At 37.5% G+C, this 17094-nt stretch overlaps 1 protein-coding gene across 1 annotated transcript in view; it reads left to right on the top strand.

Moving 5' to 3' along the window:
* The first annotated feature begins 2510 nt into the window (after positions 1-2510).
* LOC124555697 (ubiquitin carboxyl-terminal hydrolase MINDY-3 homolog) overlaps positions 2511-17094 on the top strand; it is a 90255-nt gene continuing 75671 nt past the window's right edge. The window contains exons 1-2 of the mRNA XM_047129702.1: positions 2511-2889; positions 2968-3101. Coding sequence (XP_046985658.1) covers positions 2790-2889; positions 2968-3101 — 234 coding nt within the window. The 5' untranslated portion in view covers positions 2511-2789. The remainder of the gene's footprint in view (positions 2890-2967; positions 3102-17094) is intronic.

Consider the following 17094-nt stretch of genomic DNA (forward strand, 5'->3'; position numbering starts at 1 on the left):
AAGTCTTAATTTTGATTATCATGTAATGAAACTTGGGCAGAAACTTAACTAAGCTTGTTTTGCTCTTAGAATTATTGCAAATGTTTGTTCTTCAGAGAGTACCAGAGGGCATATTATGGCTATTTTCAGTCTCTTGCAACATACAGAATAACATTTTGGGGTTCCACCACTTGCCGTATACAACAAACCTTTCTGTTACAGTATATATATGCAAAATATACAAATGTGTTTTATATATTAGGATGCACCTTGCAGATTTTCAGACAAATGCCGACTTGCATAACTACAATACTCGAAATAGCACAGCACTCCATACTCAGCGAACAAAGAGAACACACACACAAAGGCATGTGAGCCATATGGTTACAAAACTGTACAACATACTGCCAGCCAACATCAGAAAGTTAGAAGATGAATACAGATTTAAAGTAGAATTTAAAGAATTTCTTCTTGAACAGTGTTTCTACTCGGTAGATGAGTATTAAGGCCAATAAATAATTCTGGTAATGTTTATATTAAGGAAAAACTGAAAACACTGTCTTACATCCCCTAAAGTTTCTGTTAATTTTTTAAATCTGATGGACAGCTGTTGAGTGTGGTAAAATCTTTACTGAATTATTGTAGTGAATATAAGGGCTTCCCGTTTAGCGAAGACAAAAGTAAAGCCTCAGGGCAAACAGACTATGCAGTTCCAATACTGTTGTTATACATGTATAAAAAGTTGTATTACTAGGCCTTGTATGATCAAGTATTATTCTTTGTACAACTTTGTATGTATTAGTCTTTGTACTACTTAATGTAAAATTTCGTATGATCCTTTTGCACAGATAGTTTCCCATAAATTTGCATGTACTCCATATAATATTTATTGTCTACAGATGGATAAATAAATAAATAAAAAATAAATATCGAAGAGATTTGGTCACGTGTTGTTGAAGTGTGCAATAGATTTTCTCTCACTCAGGTAGGATCAGGTTAGGGATAGTTCTGAGCCTCTAAAACCGTAGCAGCAAAGTTTTTCTGGCTGAATTCTATAGCAGACAGAGTCAAAAGACTTGCTGAGATCCACAAGGATAGCAATAACAGATAATCTCGATTTAGACGACGGTAATATAAATGGAACTACATTTTCGACTTCTATTACTATTGACGGACTAGACAGGAAGTCGTACTGTGATTCACTAAGAATATTATTCACATCCAGATGTTCACTGATTTCTAGCCGTTTGCGATTTTCAACTACTTTCGAAAGAATGGGTACAAGAGAGATTGTGTTGTAATTATTATGACAAGACTGGTTACTTTTTTCTGCAGAAGAGTAACGACTGTCGTTTGTAAAGATAAAGGCAAACAGCAAGTGACGAACATTCAGTTAATATGATAACGTAGTGGATGTATTATTATATCCACAGTTTTTTTATCACAAAATTGGAGAGCCTGTAATTGTCTTCCGATTTTGAATACGGTAATTTAGTTTTGCTATTGCAGTTGCAATAGCGCTTTCTTTTACCTCTTTGCATCTGAAGACAGGAATTACATATCTTCAAAATTTTGTGGGAATGTGTTTCAATAATTTGAGTTATGGATGCCATATTTATGACTGTGTTCAGTTGCAGCAGTGTTATTGATGAAGCCAGCATATATTACATAACTGAGATACTTCACTTGTCTTACTGAAATTTTTCTTCAGGGCTGTTTATATAGCTTCGCATAGGTCAATTATTATTCCGCTTAATATTCGTATGGACATTGTTGTTGAAAAATCTAAATTTTTGTGACTACCACTTTCCGGGAATCGCAGTGTCGCTATCAGCTGTTGACCTGCTGAAATTATTTTGCTTATGCTTGTTATATGAGGAGTTCGAGCATAAATATATAGTTCTATATATCCGCGTAAATTCACAAGTAATTCTGTTTGCCGTCGTGTTCACAGCTTAATTCGTGCAATAAATTAAAATGTGAAAACTGCCGTCGTTTGAGGAACCACTGCCAGGCTATTTAGAACGCCCTTTCTGTCTGTGGCACTTTGTCAACTTTTTAAGAGGTAGTTAGGAACACAAGCCACAGATGATTTTCCTTTTTTTCCTTTTTTATTGGCTTCTAGCATACAAAATGAATCTCCTATAATGTGAGTTAGTGTCCTGATACTTAATAACCTTTCGACAGGGTAGCCGCTTGGCGTTGAAAGTTCCTTCTGACAACAACAGATGGCATGGCGGGCCAGCAGCAGGTTTAAACTGCGCGCGTTGGGCACGAGTTTTGCGGCGATTTGTTGCATGCAGAGAACTTCGTATAGGTATCTGCACAGATAGACCGTTGCGCGTTAATCGGTCACATGATATGTAGATGATTTCTCGTTATTCAAATGGGCACGAAGTTAAAGCTTGTCTTCTTTTAATTTTGGTGATTGCTTTTGAAGCTCCTTATGAATGCTGTAAACTTTCCTTAAAGATTAGTTTGTGAAATTATTTCTCTTTCATGTTCGTAGACGCCCTCGACAGTTGTTTATGTCTGTCAATACTCTTTGATTTGCGTTCAAAAGGTGTGGTGACAATGAAAGGTGGGAGTGAAGCAGACAGCAGAATGTACGTTTGTAGATGCGATGTGCTTCTGTCGGCGTACTGTATATCTTGACTTTATGCCTGCTTAAGTATTGTGTGTCAAGTGCTTACATGTTCATTCAAATTTGGTGAGCGGAGTTTCTTGAATCAGTAGCGCGTCATGATATGTAATACAAACAGCGTCATTGTGATTTGAGTTACGAAGTGTTATTGGATATTTGGTAAACGATGGCAGATTTTAGTGGCAACCAGGGAAACGAAATTAATGAGATAAAGAGATTGTTGTGGGGAACAATTAAAGATGATGTATTTCGACGATGGGCACAGGGTACGTATACAAATTGTCGCCTTATATGTTATGGGATTGCTCATTCTTTCAGTTAGCATGTAGCAACTTCTTTTGCAGGATTCTGTTTTAGTAGCGACGAACCTACGGCTCTTGTTCAAAATCATGGTGGCCCCTGTGCAGTTATTGCACCAGTTCAGGCGTTCATTTTGCGGAATATTATTACTGAACCAGTGGGAAACAACTGGCGCGAGGTAAGACTTGTTTATATTTTTCTTCACACGTTACGTATTAACTATATGTTGTGTTGGTTATGGCGGTGAGGTTAGCAGCACGTGAGTTTTACAATTAATGTCACGTGTAATCTTTTGAATTGTTGATAGCAATATTTCAGGGATACAAATGTAACGACGAAAGTGTTATATTGTATGTGCAGGTATACCATAAGCAGTGTTGATAATGAAAGCTAGTTGTACACGTTCGACATTCTGGCACGTTCTTAGGTGTCTTTCGTTCATGTACTTGCCCACATTTCCTGTTAGTTTTTCTTACGTCCTTTATAACTACAGTAAAATGTTGGTGGTGGTTCTTAGCATTGTGAAGTACTAAACTTGTTAACAGATATTCTTGTCCATCTTTCAGTTCTAAGGCTGTTGGCCTTTTTTTTATTATTTATTTAAGAGACAACGTGCACGTAAGAATAGAGCAAGTTTGTACACATTCGTGGCTTCCTCGTCCTACAGTACTGTCCCCAAACTTACTTCAGGGGTTTCCATAATTGCAATCCTCAGAAATCCCAAAGGAATCACTGATGAGTGTGGATGAATCTAGAACATGGTTTTTATATCTCAGTTAAGTTGCATGTGAACTGCTCTTAAACTCTAAGTGGGACATACTAAACCAACGTTATTAATTAAGGTAGTTCTTAGTGTAGGATAAAATAAGCGTTGAGTTAGTAACGCTGTTACCTTCTGGAAATGTGCTCACAGGTGCGTAATAGGGATGAATCTACTGTGAAATGTGGTCTCCCATAACGCAATCTGTTGGAGGCAGCGAAAAGTCTAAGGTTTAGGCTTTTATAACATGTGTGCCAATTACTGAAGTAGAATGTGTGTTTAATTGGTTATGAAATAAGTTGGAATAGGTTTTGAGCTTGTATTAGATGAGGTGTAATTTGTGTTCTGCTAGATCCATAGGGAGGAAATGCTCCAGCATGTAGAACATGCCAGAAAAGAATAATAAATATTGACCAAGAAAAACAAATATGCTAATATTCCTTTCATATTCCCAACTGAAATACTCTTCATGGATGTGACATAAGTAAAAGGCAAATCAGAAACATATTTTTGGTTGAAGAGTAATAAATAGCCATAAAATGTTACACTGAGATGCATACGGTAATTCCTTGGGCATTGTATTGTTCATCATCAAACAGAAAAATAATTTTACAACACTTATTTCCAATGATCACACTAATGTACTGAATTTGTACACAAGTCAGATTAAAGTATATTGTTATTTTAAATTGAATTAAGTCTTTGTTTTTAAATATTTATGGAATAATAATTTACTTTTAAAATCGTAAATTTTATTCGAAATTTCAATCTTAAAGATGTATGAGGCGGTACTTAAAATTGTTTGCTTATAAACTGAGTGCTCTTATTGTGTGTGTGTGAAAGTTATCAAAAACATAAGTTTGGAAGGGTCGACAGAAGCGTCCGATCCCACACGTTGGCTTTGACCCGTGAAGTAAGGGTGTTGTCGTGTGTGACGTCATGGCGGCGCGGAGTTTGGTTTGAGTGTGGCTGTCTCCAGTTCTGTTTTCTTATTTTATTTACTTTTCTGATCTGTTCGTTCTATCTCGTGAGATTTTTTTTTTTTTTTTTTTGTTTAATTTAAAAGCACTTATTACTTATTTTAATTATCTGTTTCCTCGAATTTCTGTTTTACTTTATTATATTTATCTTTCTGATCCGTTCGTTCTATCCCGTGAGATTTTTTTTATTAAAAAGACAAAAAACACTAATCAGCTACTGAAGCATCTTTATCTTCTATGGGTTGCAGGGGTTACGACCCCTGGGGAGGTGGGTGGATATTCATGCATGGCTGTCTTCACTTACACGTTGTAGCTACGCAAGGCGTCTAAATTTGTTTATATTTAGTTTGCCCCCCACGCAAAACATCCCATTTCCCGCGCTTGTCCCGATAGTGTCATTAGGCTTCTTGTGGAAAGTGTGTGTGTTTGTTTTTTGTTTCCGGCATATTTGTGACGTCATGGGTCAAAGCAGACGGGTGGGATTGGACGCTTCCGTATTTCCGTTTGGAAAGTCTGTGTCATTTAAGTTTAATCAATTTTTGCAATAAAGTATAAAAATCTCAGAAGTTAATTCTGTCATTGTCTTATTGCAGGAAGTAAACAATGTTCAGAATGGTCCTTGACATTTCTACCATCACATTAACAGTGATAAGGGACACAACATTGTTTACTTGCATAGATATTCAGTTACCGGAAATACGGAAGCGTCCGATCCCGCCCGTCTGCTTTGACCCATGACGTCACAAATATGGCGGAAACAAAAACACACACACACACACTTTCCACAAGAAGCCTAATGACACTAACGGGACAAGTGCGGGAAATGGGGTGTTTTGGGTGGGGGCAAACAAAATATAAACAAATTTAGATGCCTTGCGTAGCTACAACGTGTAAGCGAAGACAGCCATGCATGAATACCCACCCACCTCCCCAGGGGTCGTAACTCCTGCAACCGATAGAAGATAAAGATGCTTCAGTAGCTGATTAGTGTTTTATGTCTTCAAAAAAAAAAACTCACGGGATAGAACGAACAGATCAGAAAGATAAATATAATAAACTAAAACAGAAATTGGAGGAAACAGATAATTAAAATAAGTAATAAATGTTTTTAAATTTAAAAAAAAATCTCACGAGATAGAATGAACAGATCAGAAAAGTAAATAAAATAAGATAAAACAGAACTGGAGACAGCCACACTCAAACCAAACTCCGCGCCGTCATGACGTCACACACAACACCCTTAAGTCACGGGTCAAAGCCGACGCGTGGGATCGGACGCTTCTGTCGACCCCAGTTACCTTATTAGCAACAACTTCTGGAGCACATTTGCTTTCAAGAACATATTTAGGATCTTTATCTGAATCATAGTTATCCACATAATCCTTGAATTTGTGAAAGGTGTTGCCGCAAAGCATTTTTCTAGCATGAACGCTGTGCGTGTTACTACTATTGGCAGCCAGGTGTTTGGCACTTACTGCTGTTTATATGCACACATCCTAACAAAGTTGCCATTAGTGAGAATCTAAAATTAGAGCTAGGTCTGCTATTTCTTGGTTCAGTGTGTAACTGTCAACTAATATGAATAAAGCACGTCATGTACCAGGTTTCACATGCAATAGCTCTTTCTCATCGACTGTCAGTAACCTATGTTTACAGACAAGATCTTCAATTATGTTATTAATAAAGTGTGAGAGAATGACTAAAGGAGATTAGTTTAGTTGTAAAGTATAAACATTGATTAAAGGAAACAATTTTGGTTTCTGTGCTGTGTAATTGCTTCATATTGGCTGTGATCTTTGCCTAACTATCCACATTGCTGTGAACATCCTGAGAGTACAGAGTACAAACTGTTTTGGGATTAGTTGATTACAGCAGACTGAAAATGGATTGCTTAACTAACCATTATGAATAAAATATTAAGAAGCACAAGTGAATTGGGGTCCCTACCCACTTGCATTGCAAAGTTAATATTGATTTAGCATATTACAGACATGTGAACATTGAATCAAGTGCATACTGTTCATAGCTATTAAATTTTCTCCAAAATGAAAACTGATGGAAGAACTGTTTCGAAATCATGGGATTAATGGGTGGTTGTTATTGGGTCATTCACTGCCAAGTAGTTTAGAGGGCCCCACATGGTTATCATGGACTTCAATGAATTTGTGAGCACCCACCCATGTTACCAATAAATGCTGGTAAAGTTTTATGATCCCCAGTTAAGTTACAGATATACACCCCCTGAATTTTTGGCAATTTCAGACATATCACTGGCAATGTTCTCATGTAAGAAACAACCCTAGACCATATTGTGCAGTTTTTGCTTTATCGTGAAATAAAAATTTCATGAGTAAGTTTCATGTGAATAATTTGGCGTGAGGTCATTGAAGAAACCACCTGAAAAAAAATTTAATATCTTGCTTTTATATCCCTGGAAGTAATTGTGGGATAGACCTGAAACTTTGCATGTAGTAACATGCGAGTAGCAAGGCCTTTGTATGTAAAATTTCACTTTACAACTAGTTACTAATAGTATGCAAATTGAGGGCAAAGTTGATTTTTGTGGAAACTCCAAAAATGGCTGTTTTTATCCCGCTTTGACAACTTTTACGTTTTAAAATTGTTTTGTACTCCTGATGAGCAGGGAGTGAGCTTGTGTCGAACAATTTGGAAAAAAGTTAAGAAGTGAGTTGGTGTCTTACAATTGTATTGCAGCCAGTTTTTCTGCTGTAAGACCCATAGAACCAAACTAGTTATAAATGTCAAAATTTAACTTTCATTGCCAAGGCATTGGACATCATTCCACTAAAATTGTTACACATCTACAGCACATGTCCTGTAAATTGCCTTTAAAGTTTTACACCATTAACACAGTGTGTAAATTTTCCTGAAGTTCTTAGCAGTATGATTAACATTTTTGAAAGATGTTTCACATTAACGAGGATTTTGAATGTGTCTTTATTTTGTAAAGCTATTGATGTGTTTGTTTAATTTTGGTTTGAAATATATCATTTTGTGTTAGTGCAGTTTGTGGTTTGTGTTGATCTTAAGTCTACTGATGAAAGGCTATATAAATGTGTTGCTATGGCCCATGGTGGCCTAACCATTGCTAGTTTGTTTTGAAGTGAGAACACCAGCATCCTATTCCCATAAGGACCACAGATGGTAATTGTGCAACAGCAGCTATGGGTGACTTTTTTTTTTTTTTTTTTCCGTGTCTAATCCCAATCGCGATAGGGGTTTCTTTACTGTGGTATCACAAGCCTGACACGGCAAGTCCAATAAGGGTTTCTTTACACAAGATCGCAAGTCCAATAAGGGATTTTCTCCACAGGGTTCCAAACCTGATTACACATTAGTGTCCCAGGCCAAAGCTAGATGAGGTCTCATTTAGAGTCCTGAGCTTAAGTTTGCTCCGAGCTACTTGAATTTTTTAAAAGTTTCATTAATATGCTGTTGAATATTATGAGAGAAACTGTACTGCCGGCCAGGTAATGTCACTGATGGCACTTGGGAAGTTTAAAAAATACAAGGAAATCATCCAAAATTTTGCATGGATCTCAGCTGTTGACAGTGCCTGTCTAGCAAGTCCAATGCTAGAATGGCACCTGATACCTCCAGCAGAAAGGAAAGTGCTCAAAGAATAGGAAAAAAAATATTTTTATATTCATCTTAGTTATTGAGACCTGTAGAATGTCTAGTTGTCCAAAGGTGCCTGGTGTTCTAACTTCACGAAGGAAAACATTTGTTGTCGTATAATCATGGTTTGGTTAAATGTTTTTCATAAATCAACACATTTCTGGTTTCCATTGCAAAGTCAGATGTTGGAACACAACTGGTAAATACATCACTGAAACTTCAGTTTTTAAACAAACAAGTTGTGTGCTAGATAACACAGAGTTTTTGTGAACATCAACTTGGGACATAGGGCAAAGAACTGAAAACTGTCTATGCACTTTTTTGACAACTGTATATGTAATACATACCAGAACATTTGACAAACCACTTGTTATTTACATTATTATAGTTACATCCAGTTTTTAAGTGAAGTATGAATTTGAATAAAAATGTATGTTTTCTTGTACAGAAAAATCAAAGAATTGAAACATAAACAATGAATTTAAATAATGAACAATTTTAGGTTGGAATATTTGAAATTGGGAAACCAAGGAATCTTTTTGTACATATTGATGTTGCTTGACTTTACATTAAATAAAGCTGGTTTTTGCAAAGCTAACTTAATTTCCATAATCAAAAAGTGTGTAACCATTGAACAATAAATTATGGTCCTGAACAACTTAAATAAAATTTCATAAGTTTGTGTGACATTTAAGACCCTAACAGATTTAATAATATAAATTTTTAGTGTTTCAACATATATTTACTTCCAAAACTATATCCCTGCCTATTCATCTCTCTTACAAAGTAATGGGATGATAAACTTCGAGAAATATTGTGTTTATGTGCTGTGTACACTCACAATGAACAGGAATGTCCATGTTCAGTACAGACATATAAGAAAATTAGTGTTGCTGTATAATCTCAAATATACTGTATTCTTTAACAGATATTGTGTATTTTGCATTATGGGAATTAAACGTTGTTGTTGTGGTCTTCAGTCCTGAGACTGGTTTGATGCAGCTCTCCATGCTACTCTATCCTGTGCAAGCTTCATCTCCCAGTACCTACTGCAGCCTACATCCTTCTGAATCTGCTTAGTGTATTCATCTCTTGGTCTCCCTCTACAATTTTTACCCTCTACGCTGCCCTCCAATACTAAATTGGTGATCCCTTGATGCCTCAGAACATGTCCTACCAACCGATCCCTTCTTCTGGTCAAGTTGTTCCACAAACTTCTCTTCTCCCCAATCCTATTCAATACCCCATCATTAGTTATGTGATCTACCCATCTAATCTTCAGCATTCTTCTGTAGCACCACATTTCAAAAGCTTCTATTCTCTTCTTGTCCAAACTATTTATCGTCAATGTTTCACTTCCATACATGGCTACACTCCATACAAATACTTTCAGAAATGACTTCCTGACACTTAAATCTATACTCGATGTAAACAAATTTCTCTTCTTCAGAAACGCTTTCCTTGCCATTGCCAGTCTACATTTTATATCCTCTCTACTTCGACCATCATCAGTTATTTTGCTCCCCAAATATCAAAACTCCTTTACTACTTTAAGTGTCTCATTTCCTAATCTAATTCCCTCAGCATCACCAGACTTAATTCGACTACATTCCATTATCCTCATTTTGCTTTTGTTGATGTTCATCTTATATCGTGCTTTCAAGATCCTTACACATTATCAAATGATAAAACAAAAAAAAAGGTGGTATTGATGAAGGATGTAGCCAATGGGGAGGGGGGGGGAGGGAGGTGTTGCAAGGGAGTCCGGACCCCCATATCACCTAAATGAAATTACATGTGACCTAGTTGCTGTGTATTGAAACTGAAAGATATTTCGATTTTCAATCATACAACGAAAAACTGGTGCGCACTGTGGTTTTCCAACAAGGCCCTCAATAGATTTACATTGTCAATACATTGTTAGCATTATCGGCTATTGCCCATCCATACTTTAGCTGAGACCAACCACTGCACATTGTTGGCCTTAGTGGAGCTCAGTTGTTTTGTTAATCAGTTCAGTCCTTACTTGCAGTTGAATTTAATATAAGTGTTGCTGTGTATTGCTTTTGTTCCTCTTGCTGCTGAGAGTTTCTAATCCTAGGTAATTTTGTGACAAGAAAGGAAAACCAATTTTGATTTGTCCACTATCGTAATGGTAAGTTAAAAATACTCACTGCTATAATAACAGAAATACCTCTCTATAGCAGTTTAATGTTTTCACTGGAGTCATTGTTTGGGACTGGTAGACCTTTCGGGTTGGAATATTTCACAAGGCAGCAGAGTGGTAAATGTAATTGCAAATAAAATTAAATTAAAATCAGTGCTCAGGAATACACTTGAGTTCCTGTGTTACCTAAAAATCTCATTGATAAACAAAAATATCACCGAAATGGCAATGGTTGCATCTCTGCTCAAAATTCTATCTTTAGTAGCCCAATGGTAAATTATCAGATTTGGTCTGCCGGGCAGACCTCAGTTATGAAAACCAGTTCAGATAGGAACGATGGGGACAGGTATGTGATGACAGCACATTCTATAGATCATTTATTTCCAAAGGATTTTTGCAGTGGTTTGGTTGAATTAGTCACACAACATACTTTCCTCCATAATCTATTCACGCATGTTTTCAGATGTTCTAGGATTTTAAACTGTAATTGTTTTTAAGATGGAGAAACATTTATATAAAAGTACTTTTTTGTCACTTTTGTAAGAGTACTTATCTTGATTTGGGGAATAATTCTTTCTCAGCCAGGTGCATTTAATTTTAATGTTGGTTTAAGTAAGATTTCAACAATATGTGTAATTCAGTGATATTTACATTGGAAGGCAGCTAGCAATCATCGTTTTGTACTGTGTATCTGTGCATATAGGTTACTCGCTTCTAGAGAAATATATCACGTCTTCACGTTTTACTGCAAGGAAGTTGTTCCACTGTGAAATTTCTTATTTGTAATATGCTTGGAACAAGGAGTGAGATTACAACTCTTGTGTATGTGTAAATAAACCTCAGGTAAGTGATAATGTGTGTGGTATGTTACAGTTGAGCTCATCAGCATCAAAGGCTGTATTACCACATTATAATGAATAAACTTAAACTCATTTGTTACATCATACATTCCAAGTCTAGTTTAAATCAATGCATGAATCAATGTTAATATTCCAAAACTGTAGCGCATAGTATTTGTGTATTCCATTTTGTGTTATAAATAAATTTGGTTGCTGTAGTTTAAAATTGACTATTAAAATAACGATTTAAAAAGTTCTTGATCACTTAAGGATATTGAAGAATTTTAACTACATGAAATATCTTTATTTGAATTGTATTTCGGATGCTTTGATGTGCAGAAGGAATTCGGAGAAGGTTTCAGATAAGTTGGAAATTTGAATACAAGATTGTACTAGAAATTGGTTATTGTCAAGAGGTTTGAACCCTTTAACACCATAAATTATTCAACCAACCTTAAGATTCTTCTGCTCTGTGATAGTGACCTTTCTAATAGAAGGCTGAGCTGAGTTTTGTTGGTAAAGAGGGAATACATTAATATAATGTTAATCCATTTGTGAATAAAGTGAGGTTATCATATTGACAAATTAAGAAATTTTGAGAATATATGATTATTTAAGAAAAAAGCAAATTATGTATATAAGACTAAAAAAAAATTGATTCATAATAAGCAAGAACATGACCCTTTATAACATATCGTACCTTCTTGTTGACAAAATCCTATCTATGTCCTTGTATCAATCTCTTCATTCTGCCATACTGGCCTAAATCTTGGCACTCTACAAGCTGGAATAACTGCAATAATGTAGTTTCAAAACCCAGTGCTTGTCATTCCCTTGCTGCCGAATAAAATGAAGTTGATGGACCATGGGAGTGAATAAAGCTTAATAAAGCATCATTCTGTCACTGGCAGTTTCATGGACGTATCCAATCCAGCACACTTTTTCATAAATGTATGCAGTATATTGCCCTGGATGGAGATCCAATGTTAATATACATCCTTCTCTACTGTCAATAAATTTGATCGCAAAAGGTGACGGATTGTTTGAAACGGCTGGTCTGAATTGTTTCATCAGTTGGAAAAAACTATTTTCCTTTCATTCCTGCTAACAGTATGCTTATGTTTAAACGTCTATTCTTGTGTGGATTTATTTTGTTCACTTTTTTCTTAGCTGAAGAAAGCAAATGTAATGTTATTAATCTCTTACGTACAGAAGCAAAAGAGATGTAATAGGTGCAAGAATCTGCTTATTAACTAGCCATGGCAAGCTTGCTCTCACTGTTAACTGCTTTGTTGTACATGCAACCCCCTCACAAGGTGACTTTCCATGACTTCTAGCAAAAAATATCCTTTCTGTCACATGCCAAAGACTTTTGTTGTGATAGCACAAACTGAGAAACTTCAGTATTGGGTGCTGGAGGTCTCACTGAAATACTTTGTGGCATGTCCGAGTGAAGTGTGTTTTTACATATTTGATCATTACCTTGAAGAGGAAAAAAAGAAAAATGGCACTGTGATTGTGTTACATCGTATACAGTCACTGACAACACACACATTCATACTTTTCACCTTCAGATTTCGACAAGAATAGATGACAAATGTGTGAATTGTTGCTTGAGAAGTATCCCGGTGGGAACATTACACTGCCTCTTGAACATTAAACAAACAGTTTTTAGCAAAATCCATTAAGATAATAAGCTTTTCTTCCTTTAGATCACATGTAAGGACTAAAGATATGAACTCTGATGCTTGGTAATGTAATGACATGACAGGCTCAAAGTTGTTGTCCCTACTCCTTCAATAAATTCATCCACAGCCATCTGCTTCGTGTTCCCAGTGTCTGTCAGATTGGATAGGTTGCTCCTACACAGCAATTTCCTGTGGATCAAGATCTGTGTGAAAGCTTGTACCTTCAGATGCTGCAGTTTCTTGGTCCAGGACACTTTGCATATCGATAAAGCTTGCATTCTTTAGATTAAATACTGAAAAGTGCTTTGCTGAGAAGCTCTTTATAATTTTCACTTATTGCTGCTCCACTAAGCGTAAGCTTAACATTCTGATGACCTACAGGAACACAAACTGCATACATTTCAGCTCGTCCAACTGTTACACACCCTTTTGGTCTAAATTTACAGTGTCTGCATCTGCTAAATGAAGGGATCACATTGTTAAAACAAGAAGTCTGCAGACACCAGTTACTGAATGCTGGCCACTATTTTGATGAGTGTGAAGTTGAATTCTTCCTACATGTTGGACAATGGGCATGAAGATGGCATAGTGAAACACTGAAACTGATCCCATAAGTAAAATAAAATTTGAAAAATAGATGGCTGAAGGTGTTTATGATTTGCTGTTTTGTATTGAACAGCAGAAGTCTGAAACATCCTGTATAAAGATGGACTTAAAGAGATCTGCTGGTAATTGTCTTCCTTGTCAGTTTACAGGAATAATCTCATTCTCTGCCTTAAGCTTTGAGCATGTTTTACCATTCTTTCCGATACTTCAAAATGTGGTGGTGTTTCTCCAGTGGTCTGGCTTATAGGTGTCAAGGTTAAAATTTGTGGCTGTTCTTTGATTGGATTCCTGCATCTTGCTCTTCAGTTAAATTGACAAATGTGTGTGGTCAGCATAGTTTCCATGTTGCTTGCTTTTACTGGTCTCTTCAGTTTACTGAGTCACACCTATAGAATTTGTGATGTGATTCCTAATAACACTGTTGAATTTTCTGCATCTCGTACTGAGGCTTATCTCTGGTCCTCACAGTTTGTAGGAGAAGCATAAGTTAAGTGAATGTTTCTCTTCATTTGGTGTGAATGATTTTGATGAGGCCAATAAAACTGCCACCAGATATTTACTTATTACAATCTTGGAAGCTGGACAGATTTTCTGACTTGGCTTGATGTTATGAACAAGCTTCATCTAACTCTTGTTAGCATTCACTAAAATCAAACAGTTTCAAAGCAGCTATCTGTACATAGAAAATTACATATTTAAATGCTCCAGCTCCTTGCTGCCCAGTTGAGCAGGAGAGTGAGCTGCTCCCTTCTGTGTTCATTGCTACTCAATCACGGAAATATTACTTGGAAAACACCATTGGCTCAAATTGCAGTTCACTGAAAGTACGCACATTGTATAACACTAGATTGCAATGGTTGCATGGCCTCGCGAAGCACATGCAACATACACTGAGTCTGGGAACCCACACACCATGCTGCAAACACAGCAATAAAATGCAGATAGTATGGACAAGGCCCCCAAGAATGAAACAAACATAAGTATAGCTGACTTTTAAACTTGCTGTTCACATGATATTTTCTGTAAAATGTGTATCGTATTTTTTTCCGTGTGAAATTAGTTAAGTAGTGATAGGTAGTATATTTGTTTAAAAGTGCAGAAATGAGGACATTTAAACCTATGGCTATTTGACAGACTTAATTTCATCCAAAAATCACAAAACACTCAGTTTATAGTGAATTAAATACGGTACTCTACAATACTGATTATGAATGGGGAAAGTATTTGTGAAGACACTTTGAGCACACCCACTAGCTGTACTTTTCACTAATTTTCTTTACCGTCTCCCCTCTCCAGTACTGTTGAGGTGCAGACCATCTGTAGCATAGGGCCGACTCCTTAAATTTCCCACTCGCACCAGTGAAATGTGCACCCGGTCAGCAGTCAAAGCCATCTCCAGCTCTGTGTTGACTGAAAAACGTGTGCTTTGTAGATAATGCGACCACATTGTAATTGGCAGTATGTTGTGGATAAAGTGACTTCATTTAATTGAAAATGAATATTTTCAAAATGCCAGAGGTTGTTAGGGCATAAATTGATGTGTGTGCTATGCAAGACAGAATGGGAATGTGTGCCATAACCCAGTAACAAATTTTTTTAGTGTTTGAAATGAGCTACACATGCTGAAATGAAATGAGTGTATCGCTGGGGATGAGCAACATCAAGGAAGCACCCTCAACAATTCCACCAGAGTACACTACCATAAGAAAAGTATATGCAGTTAAAGTACTTAGGAGAGTGGATATATGCAGACAAGACCAAGAACATAACCATGGACACCAGACACACAGCCGGGCATCTCTGACTCCCTTTTGGTTGATGATTTTGCTATCTATTGTCATTCTCCAGAGACTAGTCTCATTAAGCAGCGTCTTCAGTGATGCATCGATCGTCTTTACTCATGGAGCATTGATAGTGCCTTTTTTTTCCACCAAAAATGTGTTTGTATGTATTTCTGGTGGCGCAATTGGTTTCTTCCATTGTATTGACATCCTCGACCTGTTGCTCTTCTGTTAGTTGAAACTATGGAATTCCTGGGGCTCATGCTTGGTAGGAAACTTTCTTGGTTCACCCATGTCTCTTATCTGGCAGCCCACTGTATGTGGTCCCTCAATGTTCTGTGTGTCCTCAAGGGTACTTCCTGGGATGTAGAAACCACCCTCCTCCATTTATGCCGGTCCCTTGTCTGTTAGAAATTAGACTGTGTGTTTCGTTTATGCATCTGCACATCCATTCCTCTTATGCCATCTCAGCACTATCCACCATTGTGGCAACCATGTAGTCATGGGCGCCTTTTACACTAGCCTAGTTCAGAGTTGTATGCACAAGCTGCTGAACTACCACTGTCCTACCACTGTGACTTTCTTCTCAGCAGATATGCATGCCATTTGTCTGCCATGTGTGGCCACCTGTCCTGTTCCGCCTCCTTCGATGGCTCCATTGATTGCCAGTATGGGGTGCATCCATCTTCTGTTACCTCCTGGAGTTATCTTTTGGCTCTTGCTCTGGCGACGTAACTTCACGCTATGTGCAACTTTCCCGGTGGGTGTGAACCCATCACCACTTTGGTTTCGTGCAGTGGGCCGTGTTCACCTTGGTGTTCATTCTCTTTCTGAGGACACAACTCCAACCTCGCTCTATTGCCTTCAGTTTCACAACCTTCGCATGGGACTTTGCGATAGTACCTTTATGTACAGTGATTGCTCTCTGTCTGACCATGGTGTTGGGTGTGCCTTCATCATTGGTGGCATCGTTTCTTGGTATCGGCTTTTGGAACACTGCACAGTGTTTACAGCAGAGTTCTTCACCCTGTATCAGGCCACACTATATACAATGCCACAGGCTTTGCAACTGAGTCATCTGCTCAGATTCTCTTAGTGTCCTTCAAAGCCTTTGTGTGCTGTAGACTGTCCATCCCTTTGTGCAGTGGATCCAGGAAAGCTGTAACTTGCTCACTCTCGATGGAGGCACTGTGATGTTTGTGGGTTCCTGGTCACGTCGGTCTGACAGGAAATGGGGCCGCTGACACTGTTGCGAATGCAACAGTCCTCGTACCTCAGGCCGCTAGTTCTTACAGCCCCTCCGATCTTTGTGTCGCTGTGTGTCAGCAGGTGGTGTCACTTTGGCATGACCACTGGTCCTCCCTTCATGGGAACAAGCTCTGGGTTATTAAGCCTCTCGCAGCAAGATAATTTTAACTAGGTTGTGTATTGGATACTGCTTTTTTAGCCATTGACATTTGTAAGTGATGCTCTTCCACCACTTTGTGCACATTGCACTCAACTTTTGACTGTGTGCCATTTCCTGATGATGGAATGACCTTGGTTTAACCGCTTACATTCCTGTTTGTTTTTGCCGTGTGAGTTATGGGCCATTTTAGCGAATGATGCGCAGGCTGTCGACTGTGTTTTCTTTTCATCTGTTATAGCAATATGGCAAAGGTCATTTAATTTTCAGTTCTGGACCTTTCCCTACGTACCTGTTTTTTTTAGC

Source organism: Schistocerca americana, chromosome X (genome assembly GCF_021461395.2).
Source record: "Schistocerca americana isolate TAMUIC-IGC-003095 chromosome X, iqSchAmer2.1, whole genome shotgun sequence".
In the NCBI taxonomy this organism is placed as follows: domain Eukaryota; kingdom Metazoa; phylum Arthropoda; class Insecta; order Orthoptera; family Acrididae; genus Schistocerca; species Schistocerca americana.